Source organism: Hesperophylax consimilis, chromosome 25 (assembly GCF_061612785.1).
Source record: "Hesperophylax consimilis isolate HC1 chromosome 25, BYU_Hcon_1.0, whole genome shotgun sequence".
Lineage (NCBI taxonomy): Eukaryota > Metazoa > Arthropoda > Insecta > Trichoptera > Limnephilidae > Hesperophylax > Hesperophylax consimilis.
The window spans coordinates 26672728-26687054 of NC_142860.1; the positions used below are offsets into that span (position 1 = coordinate 26672728).

At 36.2% G+C, this 14327-nt stretch overlaps 1 protein-coding gene across 5 annotated transcripts in view; it reads right to left on the reverse strand.

Annotated features, from left to right (window-relative positions):
- The window catches only part of polybromo (protein), a 72045-nt gene extending 63760 nt beyond the window's left edge, over nt 1-8285 (reverse strand). For 4 of the 5 annotated variants that reach the window (XM_089646958.1, XM_089646955.1, XM_089646956.1 and 1 more), the window contains exons 1-3: nt 8219-8285; nt 7274-7412; nt 5387-5536 (exon numbers count right to left, since the gene is read on the reverse strand). In XM_089646958.1, coding sequence (XP_089503084.1) covers nt 5387-5536; nt 7274-7396 — 273 coding nt within the window. In that variant the 5' untranslated portion in view covers nt 7397-7412; nt 8219-8285. Of the gene's footprint in view, nt 1-5386; nt 5537-7273; nt 7413-7909; nt 8011-8218 lie in introns of those variants that run through there. The other variant, XM_089646954.1, reaches the window with a different exon arrangement.
- Nucleotides 8286-14327: the final 6042 nt, after the last annotated feature.

Here is a 14327-nt window from a genome sequence, read left to right on the forward strand (position 1 = left end):
TTATGTGTCTGACAATTGCCAGCGAATTGTGGTTTTTTGTGATCTCCGACTTTAAAGTGAAATATAACGGTATGTATTTCGAATTTTTGTCCATTTCTTATGAATTCTAGTGCCCTTGTATTTCATTTGTTGAATTATCAATAAGAAATGTCTATAAATATAGTATTTTTTTGTAAAATCGAAATTTTTTGGTGGTTTTGCTTTTCGACCACCGTACTTGAGGTAATTTTTTTAGTCTTACAACATGGTTATTCTGATTTTATAATTTTACAGATACACCATGCCGAAGAAAGGTCTTCGCCAAGAAGAAATCGCAGGAATGCTTTTAGAAGAGATACCTTCTGATGATGACAGTTGTTATGGGTGCTCAGACAATGAGGAAGAGGATCTACAGGAGGAGCATCTAGCAAATGTCACAGTTAGCGCCTCTTCGGACGATGATGATGATGAACTGCCTCTATCTTGTGTGAGGAATCAAATCCCGGCGTCTTCTTCATCTACCACACTCGATCACCCTATAGCAGGCACATCCAGCCCTTTTGGTTCACAATCACCATCTACTTTTGATGTTCATCTTTCGCGTACGCGTAACCGACCAGTATCGTCTTCTCCATCTGCCCAGTATAGTCCTAATATCTCAATGTCCGTTTTGTCATCCACCGCTGCTGTTCCAGGCACAACTGCATCTACACCTGTCATACCTGCGATTATAGTCGTGCCTAAATGGAGCCGTACATTCAATACCGCCCTCCCTGGTGAATTCCGTGAAGAAACAGGACTATATAATGACTTTCTTACGATGGAAAATCCCACACCTTTGGAAATTTTTCTGAAATTTTGGACTCCTAGTTTGATTGAAAATATCTGCTTCCAGACCAATCTATACGCACAACAAGTCGGGAAAAATCACCAACCCACAACCGTTCAGGAAATTAAAAAATTCATTGCACTAAATTTAGTAATGGGAATTAAAAAATCCCCCAGTTATAGAGACTATTGGTCATCGTCCCCTGATTTACACGACCCCTATATTTCAAGATTTATGACAGTCCATAGGTTTGGCTGGCTGTTGTCAAACCTTCATCTCAACGACAATTCATTGATGCCTGCTAAAGGTCAACTTAATTTCGATAAATTATATAAAATAAGGCCTTTGTTGAACTGCTTGTCAGACACCTTTGATCGAAATTACAAGCCATCACCTACTTTGGCAATTGACGAGAGCATGGTCAAATTCAAAGGCCGCAGCACATTGAAGCAATACATGCCCAAAAAACCCATTAAAAGAGGCTATAAGATCTGGATGATGTGTGCAGAAAATGGATACAACTTAAAATTTGAAATATACACAGAAAAAATTGGTGACTACGCTGAGTCTAACTTAGGGCCAAGAGTTGTCTAAAATTTTTGTCAATCTATTCAAGGTCGTAACTACACAGTTTACTTTGAAAATTATTTTAATTGCTACCCCCTACAAAAACAGCTGAAAGATATGAATATTCGCTCATGTGGAACTGTCCAATCAACCAGAAAATATTTGCCTAAGATGAAGGATGATAAAAACCTAAAAAGAGGTGAATATGACTGGTACGTGAGTGATACAGGAATTTCCATGATAAAATGGAGAGATAGAAGAGCTGTACACCTCCTTTCAAACTTTCACAACCCAAAGGATGCCATGCATGTCAACCGTAAAGAGAAAACTGGTGAGATCACAAGGGTGCCATGTCCGTTGGCTCTAAATAATTATAACAACTGCATGAATTATGTGGACAAGTTTGATCAAAAGAAGGCGGTTCACTCGATAAACAGAATGTCTAAAAAATGGTGGCATCGTTTATTTTTCCACTTTTTAGATGCAACAATTGTAAATTCTTACATTGTTTACACAGAGCTCTGCAAGTTGGGTAAGGCTGACAAAGACAATCCATTGAGGCTCAAAGATTTCAGGAGGCAAGTTTACAGAGGACTTTTGGCTGAAGAGGAGCTGAAATGCACCAAAAAGCGTGGGTCCACATCGGAGGTGGTGGAAATTAAGAGACAAGCCTTACGTGGACCCTGAAATACGTCTGAAAAATAGCGCCCACCGGCCAGAACATACTACTTCACGTCTTTGTGCGAATTGTAGTACAAAAGACAGGCCCATTCGTTCCAACTGGATATGTTGTGTTTGCAAAGTACCCCTTTGTGTAAAAAAAGATAAAAACTGTTTTGAAAATTTCCACAATTAGTCATATAAAATGGCCTTTTTTTATTTCTAATAAACTTTTGATTTGAACCTAATATTTTTTTTCCCATGTGTACTGTGGTATAAAATTTTGACCACCTCATTCCTGAAAAGCCTTCAGTCCAATTTTTTTTTAAATATTTATTCCTCGTTATTATAAGTTACATCAATTGATTAAAAAAAAAAAAAAGGTAAAAAATAAGAAAAAAAAGTTCGTACCTCAAGGAGTTAAAGCAGTTTTCATATGCCTTATACATTATTTTATTCTGGGCTTATAAAAAGACTTATATAAAAAATACTCAATTATTTCAAAGGCCAAGAGGTATTCTACTTGCAGTATTTAATTAAAGCATCTGAAACATTTATAGGTGACCAAATTTTCAAACAAAAAACACATGATTTTGCATTACTACGTAGTGCATCGCCTTAATAATTCTTTATTCGAAATGCGTATTTATTTTGTTCAAATGCTTAATAATAATAATAATTTAATATTTGGCTAATTTACATAGCGTCGTTTTCTTGAAAAATCACCTAAAGGGTGCTGTAAAAATACATTAATCAAATAATAAATACAAAAACTACTGACTTAAAACTAATGACTTACATCTAAGACTTATATCTAGTGACTTGACGACTAAGGCCTATAACTACTGTCTTAGATGGGTGATGATACTTTACTGAGACAACGAGCGTGGTTTCACTCAACTATGTCCAGAGGACTTACTTTGGCAGGCTGTACATATACATAATCTGCGAATGGCTATCCTTTTCATAAGCGGTGCTATGTTTTATGTTCGATTAGTGTGAATATAACGCGTCTTGTATTTTTATATGTCATTGGATAGATTTTACTAACATTCGAAAGGTGAATTTCTTTCTTTGAAAGGCAATGATAATACTTTCAGCTTCACTCCTACAATTATAATAGGTACTTATATTCAAAAATCTGTTAATGAAAAAATAAGAAAATACACAGATTTAGGAAATGAAATAAAAAAAATTTGGCATTCTCAGACTATAAAAATATTACCATTCGTTATTTCGGCTACTGGCATTATACCTAGCTCTCTCATTAAAAATTTAGGCGTATTAGATCTATCAAAAAATTTATATATAAAGATGCAAAAGTCGGTCATTTTGAATACATGTAGGATAACAAAAGATTTTTTGAATATTTATGTTGAGGGATCAGTAGGATTTATAGGCCCTGTTAGAAGTACTACCGAGCCGAACCCTCTGATATGAAAATATCTGGAATCGGTGAATTATTTTCCCATTTGATCTCTGGTGAGTTGACATGTTGTTCTTGTATTGTTTTGTATTTATTTTGCTTATATAATGCACTTACATAATGTTGATTGACTAGATGATCATTTGTGGAAAAGTGTGTGGAAGGGTTTAGTTTTTCCTATGGGGAAGATTTAACCCCGACAATAAAATCGGAAGTTTCAAAAATCAGTCATTTTAAATTCATGCAAGATTACGAAAGATTTTTTAAATACATATTTATATTGAGGGATCAGTAGGATTTATAGGTCCAGTTAGGAGTTTTACCGAGCTGAACCCTCTGATATGAAAATATTTGGAGTCGGTGAATTATTTTTTTCCCATTCATCTCTTGTTACTTGACATGTTGTTCTTGTATTGTATTGTATTTATTATTTATTTGCGTATTATCCAAGGTTGATATTTTCAGTTGCGAAGTTAACAAATACAAGAGGTCCATAAAAGAATATTTCTCTGATGGTTTGTGAATAATGTTTATGTCTCTATTGTTTATATCTCTATTATGATTTGATTTATACCTACAACCTCTCTCCATGGCTATAAATGTATTGTTTGGTAAATTTGTCGTTTTATATAATCTTTTGTTTTGTATAAATTTTTCAATTCATTTTCCTTTCTCACAAATTTAAATAACTTATTCCATATTATGCTGTCTCAGTTAAAGTCACAAGGAGGAAATCCATAATTGGTTTTATTTTACTATATAATACTTATGTACAAACTGATTAAATGTAAACTGTCGATTTCCCGAATATGAATAAATAAATAAATAATGCACTTGCATAATGTGGATTGGCTAGATGATAATTTGTGGAAAAGTGTGTGGAAGGGTTTAGTTTTTCCTGTAGGGAAGATTTAATCCAGACATAAAGTCTGAAAAAAATATTAAAGTGTGATTTTCAAAATTGGAACTGATTGTGTCCAGAAATTATATTATATAATTATAAATACATTGATATGCTTGGTGTAACTATAAGTGACCAGCTCAGGTACGGGGGCTCCATCGAAGCCAGAGTAAAGCTGGCCTCTCAGAAGCTGGGCGTACTGTACAGGGCCCGCAGATACTTTAATAGTACACAACTGCTGACCCTGTACAAATCGCAAGTGCGCCCTACTGTCGAATTTGGCAGCCATCTCTGGTCCGGAGCCCCTAAATACCTGAAAAAATCCCTAGACTCTGTGCAAAAACGGGCGGTCCGTTTGATAGATTCCCCAATCTTAACAAACGGACTGCAATCTTTAGAGCACAGGCGTCAGGTAGGTATGCTGTCCTTGTTCTATCGGTATTACAATGGAAGATGCTCTGAGGAACTAGCGTCATTGATCCCTTCGGCACCGGTGCGTAGTCGGGATACACGCCAAACGCGCGCCCAACATTTGTACACAGTTGACACTTGTCACATGAGAACGGGTCGCTTCTACGATTCGTTCTTAAGTTCAACAGCTCGGCTGTGGAACGAACTGCCGGCCTCTGTGTTTCCTCCCTCCTACAACATGGGACTCTTCAAGACCCATGTTCACTCCTTCCTCTCCACAAAAAGACCCTCCACACAGCATCCCCAAAGATGACATAGGCCCTGAGGGAAATTATTTTCTTCAGGGCCTCCTGTGTGGAGTTATATAAAAAAAAAAAAAAATTATTTTAATTCTATATTTGAAATGTGTATTTCTCTTGGGAGCGGGCGACAAGGTATTGCTTCTACATACATAAATTAACACTTCACAATAATTCTCTCTATATCCTTCCCCTCCCCACTAGTCTCAGCCTCGCAACATACTCCAATTGGGGATACCATAGTTTCATTGGCTCCAGATGGTTGGGACCAATTGTGCAGTGTTTGTAGAATAATGTAATGGATTTGACTTTACCCTTAAGAGGTCGATGGGCTGAGAAACGACCTCGTAGTACTGCGGCTCCTGTCTGCGTTTGGGCGCCCGTATGAAGGAGTCACAAAGGAGCGATCCATCCTCCTTCTTGTAGCAACGGATGGTGTCGTAGATCTGCTGGCACAGTTCTCCCTGCATCAAAACCATAAGATATTACAGTAACGGCCGTTGTTCCCTTTCAATCCATTAATCTGAGGCTCCGATCAACCAAGTGGTTAATTGAGCAACGCTCGATTCACCTGTTTCCAAACATCGTTGATAATGTTGACTGGTCCAGTCCACTTTAACTAACTAACCATCACTCAGTTTAGTTACTACAGGAGTAAGCAGAGAGGACAGACTGCCAAACAATTCTATCTCGGCACACACTCCTTGCCTCATTCACATTCATACATAATCTTCTGTTATTTTGACTCTTTATATGGCCGACTCAAGATTTGGTTCACTTGATCGTGCCATGTCTCCCTCTGGCGTCCCCGACTTCTTCTACTTCATTCGCTTAACATGCCCAAACCATTATCGTCCCTTTCTTAATCTTACTATTACGCTTAAATCAGCCTTTCAACCAGACGACACCGACTTGTCTTCAACGGCTGTCAAAATCTATTGTATTGTAACCTAAGATCGTTTCCCGTGCGCTCTTCGACGGACGAGCATCATATATTTCTACAAAATTGTTATAACGTCCCATATAATGATTTACAGCGATATTGGCTGCAACACATAATATAGAGCAATCTGAAGTAGCTGCTTTGAGACCAACAAGAACGTTCCGACAGAGGTTCGATTCTTTCACTAATTTGACAGATGAAGACTTCATCAGGAATTTTAAAGCATTAATGCATCAACTGGTAGTCATTGGGTCTCCGTACATAACACCCCAATCCAGTTTTTCAGCTCTAGATGTCAAAACTAAGGTGAGTACAAAAATGACGCAGTGGCGTTTTCTTTTTGACATTTCAAACCATCACCATAGAAACGTCAGAACATCAGAAGCGTAGACAATATTCACAGGGCTGCCAATATAATCATCTGTTCAACTCCTCAACATTCAAGAATACATATATAAAGGGTCCGCCAAATAACTTTTTTTTTTGAAAGTGCTATAAAAACATTGAGTGTAGCTTCGGCTGTGTGGCACGTAGCGCCGTCCTGTTGAAACCAAATGTTGCCAATATTCTCCTCTTCAATTTTCGTGAACAAAAATTCGTTCAATTGTTGAGAACGACGGTGAATTGATGTTGATGGCGCTTCACGCACACTTTCTGCCACACCAGCAATATTCTCGGGTGTACGCACTGTTTTTGGCTTTTCACGCTTTGATTTATCGATGAGGATGCCAGTTTCTTTCACTTTTTTCACAAGATAACGAACATACGGAGCTGACGGTGCTTCTCTTCTTCCAAAATCCGTACGCAATTTTCGCACACATTCTGCAACATTACCATGATTTTCAAAGTAATGTCGCAATATTTCCAGCGTTGTTCAAGCGTATACACAACCATATTCGTTCAGCGGAAGGATAACACTAATTATCTGTCAAATCAGACATGAGCTAAGTGTTACCATTCACGAAATAAGCACTAGTTGAAAAAAAACGTTAGATGGCAGACCCTTTATAAATGAAACATTCAACAAAGTTCTTCGAGGTAATTTTTCGTTCATAGACAGCGCATAACGAATAACACCTGATCGCTATCGGAAAATCGAGCCCCGGGTCCTGTGCGGGAATTGACCTTGGCTGGATAAAGTTCAAAATATGATACATTTATATTCCATTGTTCAATAATAATAATAATACTTGGATGACTTGTATAGCGCCGTTTTTGTGCAAAAACACCTCAAGGGCGACATTTGAGTTTGCCTCACCGGATCTGGTTTCCGCCGCTTCCTCTGCGACGTCTGCGGCATCTCCTGGTCGCTGTCTTCTTCTACGTCGTCCATCTCGCCGCGGCTAGCGCTGGACGAGGCTCGCCTCCCTCGCTTGCTCATGTTCGCTAACTTACGTCTGAAACAGACAAACAAATAGTATCAAGGTAAATATTTATCTAACCGCCGCACTTTATAGGCACAGATTCTGGAAATTACACTTGGTTTCTACTTAATTACTACAAGAAACAACTATTTACATCGGAAAAGATGCATTAAAATTTAATTTTTAATTCAATTAAAGTTCAAAATTTCCCTTATAATGATCTCTTTGCCAATTTTTTTACTATGGATTGACCTTCGTGGAAGCTTTGTTTCAATGTTAGTACGCATAAATTACTTCTTAAACCCAAACTAAGAACTAAATAACCTATTTTGTGCATGTCAATAGTTTTTATTTTTATCAAGCAATTCACCTTAAAAAGAGTAATGTCAATAGTTGTTCCTTGAATAAAATCGTAAAGTGTTATTTACATTATCTGTGCCTAAAGATAATTAATAATTACCAAACCAAACACATTATGTATAAAAACGTTAATTGCACAAAATCGTCAATTCAAACATAAATAATAGTACCTATACACATAACCTATGAAAACAGTCTAATCACAGGAATCTAACTTTATGAATATTGTTCTAGAAACGAGTAATGTTAAGTAAGATACGCAGAAAGAGAATTGCTAATATTTGTCGAGTAGAAATGATCGTCTATATTATGAATACCTATAAGTTTGTATGAATGAACAGGTCAGCAAAATGAATGGACCAAAAGAAAATAACAAAATATACACTTTGCGGAAGAGGAATGAATCTTCATTTTAAACGTAAAATGCAGAGAAAAGGTTAAGCAATTACGTATCGAAATATAGTGGTAGAAATATTTACCAAATTTAAACCGGTATAATAATAAAATACCCAAGCGTATAGTAAAATGTAAAACGTCAAACAACAGGGTAGCCAATAGCATAAATCAAGCCAATAGAGGAGAGGCGTATTTATCGTGTCCAGTACAAGTACCGGGTATTTTTATACCCCACTTTGTACTTAAATAATAATAATAATACTTGGATGACTTGTATAGCGCCGTTTTTGTGCAAAAACACCTCAAGGGCGCTGTACAAACTTATAATACATTTCTACAGTGATTTATGTTATTACTTAACTATTTATGGAGAAAATATACAGTACAATACTTACCTGGTAGGTCACTTGAGATTAACACTTAATTAACATTTTCTAATTGTTTATTGGCGAAATTTAGATACAGGATATAGGACTAAATTGAAAAATTGAATATAACTGGATTTTCTCTTAGGAATGGTATATTTAATTTAAGGGTACGACAGCTTAAAAAGGTAAGTTTTTAGTTTAGACCTGAATTACTGTCTACTTGTGACAAATCTCCAAAATACTCACAAGTATTTTATACTGGGACTAAGTATTTATTACTTTCTGTCCCCAGTCCCCAGATAGTTATAAAATACTTGTGAGTATTTTTAAAACGGTATTTTTAATAGGTACCTTTAATGGTTCTTCCACACCAACGCCAACCTTCCAACTCCAAACTTAGTTCGGAGTTGGAAGGTTGGCCGATCGTGTGGTGGCCACCTAGAGAAACAACCCTCCAACTCCGAACGTTTGAACGAATCCGAGTCCAAGCTCCAAACCAATACGTAATCGTCACATATACGCAAATGTCACTTTTGTTATGATTGCCTGCCGTTCGCAGAGATGTGTGGACAGCTCGGACGGCCGGTTCGTGCGGGTTGGCCATAGAGTTGGCCGTAGCGATCGCCTCGAAGGCGATCCCAGGCCAACTCAAACACCAACCTTCCAACCCGAACTTCCAACGCACGAACTACCCCTCCACACGATCGTCCAAACGTTTGAAGTTGGAAGGTTGGCTTGTGTGTGGACCAAGCATAATAACTATTTCTAATATTTATTTTTAACAGGTAATTTTAGTAGGTATTTTTAGGAGGTATTTTTTAACGGCAAAAGCACCAGACTCGAAAAAAATGGGAATGTTTCGACAGGAAATTTTATAGCTACCTCCGGGGGGGGGGGGGGGGGGGGGGTTAAAAACTTTCAAACCCCACCCATGGGTTCGAAAAATATTGTGGTGAATTATTTCCTTCATAAATCCTCCAACCAAAATAAAGCATTTTATACTGAAATTGCGTATTTATTACTTTCCGTCCCCGGATACTCAGGTCCTAATCTTCTGGTCGGTATATAATACTTGAGTATTTTTTTGTACCTGTACTCACTGTACCCAGTAAAGAAAAGTACCTACAGCACCCACCTCTAGAAGAAACCCCAAACCGGGTAGAGAACCTAGCCAGGCCAGTCCAGTTTGGCCACCCGCATCATATTTTGAATTCGCCAATCTAAATAAACCAATCACCGCCAATCTATGTAGTGTGTTCGGGGTCGGTTGTTGCGTTTACAAATTATTTTGAAATTAAATATAAATTTTTACTGCCATCTATCTCTTGGTAATTATTCTAAATATGCAATTCAATTTTAACTAATAGGTTTGTGTCATGGATAGATTTATCTATATTAATATCTTTCAGGTTTTAAGTACGTAGTTTTTACTAATTAACATTTTTTCCTGGGTATTTTCATTTTCTTACATATGTAGTACAAATTGGGATATTTAATTCCTTTTATGATAATTGGCATTGCAGTTTGATTGCTTTAGATGCAACTTTCTATTTTTATGAAGTTTTAGGAAATTCAACACAATTTATTTTGCAAAGTTCATTTAATCATGTTTATTCGGGCCAGTTGTGATTCAATTAAAATCATTTAACTTTTGTTATTATATTTTATCACTTTTATTTTCCATTTGGATTATATAAACATTTTAAAAAAAATTCTTCTTGCCTTCAAGAAGTTCAAAAGAAAACTCCTTGGATTCTTCTGAACCCACCAGTAACAACAATCAACCTGCTTCTTCATAAGTAACTGGATACCCCATTGACAATCATCCCACAAGATATTATAGAATAGTCTGGTTCCAAGGGTTCATTCTTTATGGGAAGTTCTCATCATACTTTATGTAACAGGAGTGTTGCAGTGTTCCCAGGACGGGCTTCGAGGAAGTGCCAGTGTGGACGCCTTACATCTGGCGCCACTGATGAACAGCTGTTCCAAGTTTGGCTGACAGAATAAGAGATTACGAGCAGTATTCTGGTGGCGGTGTTTGCGGTCAGACGTACGGGAAAAGGAGCTCCGCCGGTTGGCGTTCGACATGGATACGTGAGATTCTTCCATCATGCATTCATTCCTTTAGATTTACTTTAAAATTGGTTTACCATAATTTATAAATTTTGTTTCATCCTTATTATTAGATGGAACTGGCGCCCAAATGAATAATCTCGTAATGATATGTAATATTATGTACCAGACACTATTATGCACACAGACTGTAAAATAGTTTTTTTGCGGGTTAGTTACACGCCACAAACGACTTTGTAAAATGCAAAAATATTGACTTTTCTTTTTATTGACCGGCGAGTAGTTCAGTCGGTCAGATAGGGTAGCCAATAAAATTCTCAGAACTCAACGGAAAGGGGCTGCGGCAGGCAGCTGGCGGTAAGATACGTCCGAGGCGCGGGGCACGCAGTGGAAGAAGAGGATTTAAAATTAAAAGAAGCCCCTTTTTGTTAAAATTGTGGCTCTACTACGCTAAATAAAAAAAGGTTGGCGGCCCGTTTATGGTTTCTCATTGGTCGGATCTCCCTAACCGTCGTAACGTATGGACTTGCCTTGGTCTCACTTTGTACCCACCGCCTGCCGGCCATTTATTTATTGTTTACAAATTGTTTTCAGAAATGTGTCAATTTTATAGCTAAGTACATAATGCAGGGTTTCGCGAATGTGGACAATTCCAAATAGTTTATTAATGTCACATCCGCGGATTAACGCAATACACAAAAACAATATAAATGTGTAGCGACCGCTAATTCCAATATCTATAGGCACGTTTATATGTGGTGCCCAATGCATAATACCTGCTCGCAGAGGCGCCCGCCGAAGTTGTCTACGCTAGTACATTGCGAGTGTCTGGATTCGGCGGCGTTCACCAGAAGGATCTAGTCTATCGCTTAGGCATTATTACAGCGCCGCCGAACAATCTGGATTATGCGAGGGTTCGTCAATTTACCGGTAGTTTTGCGAACCTTCCATCGTCGCCAGCAGAGTTATTTAATGCGATCCGGTGCGGACGTGTACACAGTACAGTACCAGCAACCTTGACACTGATACCGAGTAGATTGCCTACGTTACTCGCGTGAAATTGTATCTCGAACTTTCCTTTGGTAAAAACGTTCTGCTTGTGTTTTCTACGTTTATTTTTTGGATGTATTATAATAAACTGTTCCAACCAAATTGAGTCGTAATTTATTAATATTTAAGAACACAAAAAATAACAACAAATGTAATTCTTCAAATACGACAGACTAACGTCAGATATTTATTTATTTATTTGAGAAACATAAACAGTCTTAGTAAAACAATATGCATGAGAGGATAACAAAAAAACAGACCAATTATTAATGTTCACAGATAGATATTCAGAAACATAAAACTAACCTGTAAACTAGAATATTTAATAAAAATAGAAAAAAAAAAAACAGAATAAAGCAGCAAATAAGAAAAATAATAATACGAATGTAAATTCAACAAACGATAAACCTATAATATGCCTACAATAAACAGCAATAAAATAAATGTGATTATAACTATACTTAAATAGACTTGGGTTGGAACGGGAAAGGGGAGGAGAGGGATAAGGAAAAGTTGCCACGCAAGTAATATTAAAATATTAGGTACAATCAATACAGTCGCGAATATGAGTTAGAATGTGATACAATGAAATTCTGTAGTGATAGTAACTAGCAGTGAATATGTCAGCACGAGTGTCTATATTTGCAAATTTGTTATTATAGTAGTTATATGTCCTTTGCATAAATTCATTTTGATTGGAATTGGTATTGCATCTATCAATGTAGAAAAGGGTATTTTGTCCGCTATATCGAATTGGCGTATGGAAATTTATTTTGTTCAGCAACTCCGGGCAGTCAACTTTTGAGTTAATAATTTTATACAAGAGCATCTGATCAGCGACAATCCTCCTGTTGAGTAGTTTCGTGATTCGAAAATGTTTCTCGATTTCGTCGTAAGAGTTGTATATGTTAAATGATTTAAAATTGAGGAATTTGAGAAATCGTTCCTGAACTCTTTCTAACCTGTTAACATAAACAATATAGCGCGGGTTCAGAACCGGTGAACAGTACTCCAGGTGAGGACGAACATGTGAATTGTAGAGACAATAACAATTTTAAATTTATTCTTAAAATATAACGCACTAGCGTCCGATATATATCAGAATCAATATTTGATTACCCACAATTTTTAACTTAACACTAATTCACAATGACTGGTTTCTTTTTAATATAAAAATAATACCAACCCACTACTTTTTCTTAGAAGTTAGTCACACTCTGGGATTATTTCTATTTATTAATTTTGAGTCTAATGATATAATGTTGTACAATTACACTCTTTATTTATATAGAACTTTACATCCTTATTCTTTACACCTTAAGTAGCATTAAATATATGGTTACAAAGTGCAACAAATACTTTTAAATTCTTAAGAGCGATGTTTTCGCGGACGAAATTTCGACTCCCGCAAAAATAATTATTGTTCTATGTCCCTCTCTAACGGAGCGTGGAGCGGAGAGGGAGTACCTGGCTTTTAGTACGGCTGACGTTGCAAGCGATCAAAAAAAGTTAGATAATATGAGATTAAATAAAAAAGAAATTAAGTTCAATGCTTAATATTTGCACGAAGTCGGTGAAATGTCCCTTTCGTTTAGTTCATTCCTTTAGCAGACACAGACATACAAGGGCTTCCGACCTATTCTTTAATAGTATTGGTATATGCGCATGTACATTGTACACGTTAGGCACTGACAATATCACGCACTGAAGGCCAGTAAAAGAGAAATGCTTTTTTTCTTTTGTGCGTGAATATATTTGCATCAAAACGGTGAATCACCCTTTTGTTTAGTTCATTTAAATTAGCAGATACGTGTATTATTGTAGGAGATACGGAAATCGTACACTTGATACTGTGGCAGCTGGCCACAGACGAAATTATAATAATAAATTATAATAATATAACTTATAGGTGTATAAGTTCATAAATTAGATAAGTACATAGAATTAACAGCAGTAAATAATATATGAACAGTAAGTAATATAATTGTAGAGAATAGAAATATACACTTACTTAAAATTTGTGTGAGTGCACCGGTAAAGGCCTTACCGTTACTTTTGACATAACCTTTTATTTTTTAATTTTTACATTACCTTTGAAATTTTTTTGTGAATCACATTTTTTTTATTTTATCTGGAAGAATGTTGTAAAGTCGTGTCGCTGTGTATATAATTCCAAACACGCACTGACTTTATCACTGGGATTTTGGTCGAGATTATTTTTAAGTGTTATGTAAGAAGAATATTATGTGAACAACAAAATTAAGTAATACAACTATAAATAAAAATAACCATAAAAATAGCAGCACAATAATAAAACAATAACAGCAAGAATAATAGCAACAAGCATATTTTATTAAAAATGTTCAATGAATCGGTATAATTATTTCCGTCTATTCTAGGCAGTGAGGAATACATTTATGGTAGTTAGTCCCAGATTTTTTATACTGAAAAAAATCCTATTTTATAATCTACACAATACATGTGCACAAGGTAAAAAATAAAAAAAAGTCGGACAGGTAGTAGTTGTATAGTAAGAACAGACTCCAATATAAATAAGCAAATAAATAATTATATAAATATCAGAAAATTATCACACAATCAAAGAGAACCATCGTATGTGTTTAAAAGAAATTGCATTTTCGAAGACACAAACTGTTCAAGCAAAATAATACAAGTTTCTTTAAAATATCTTTAAAAC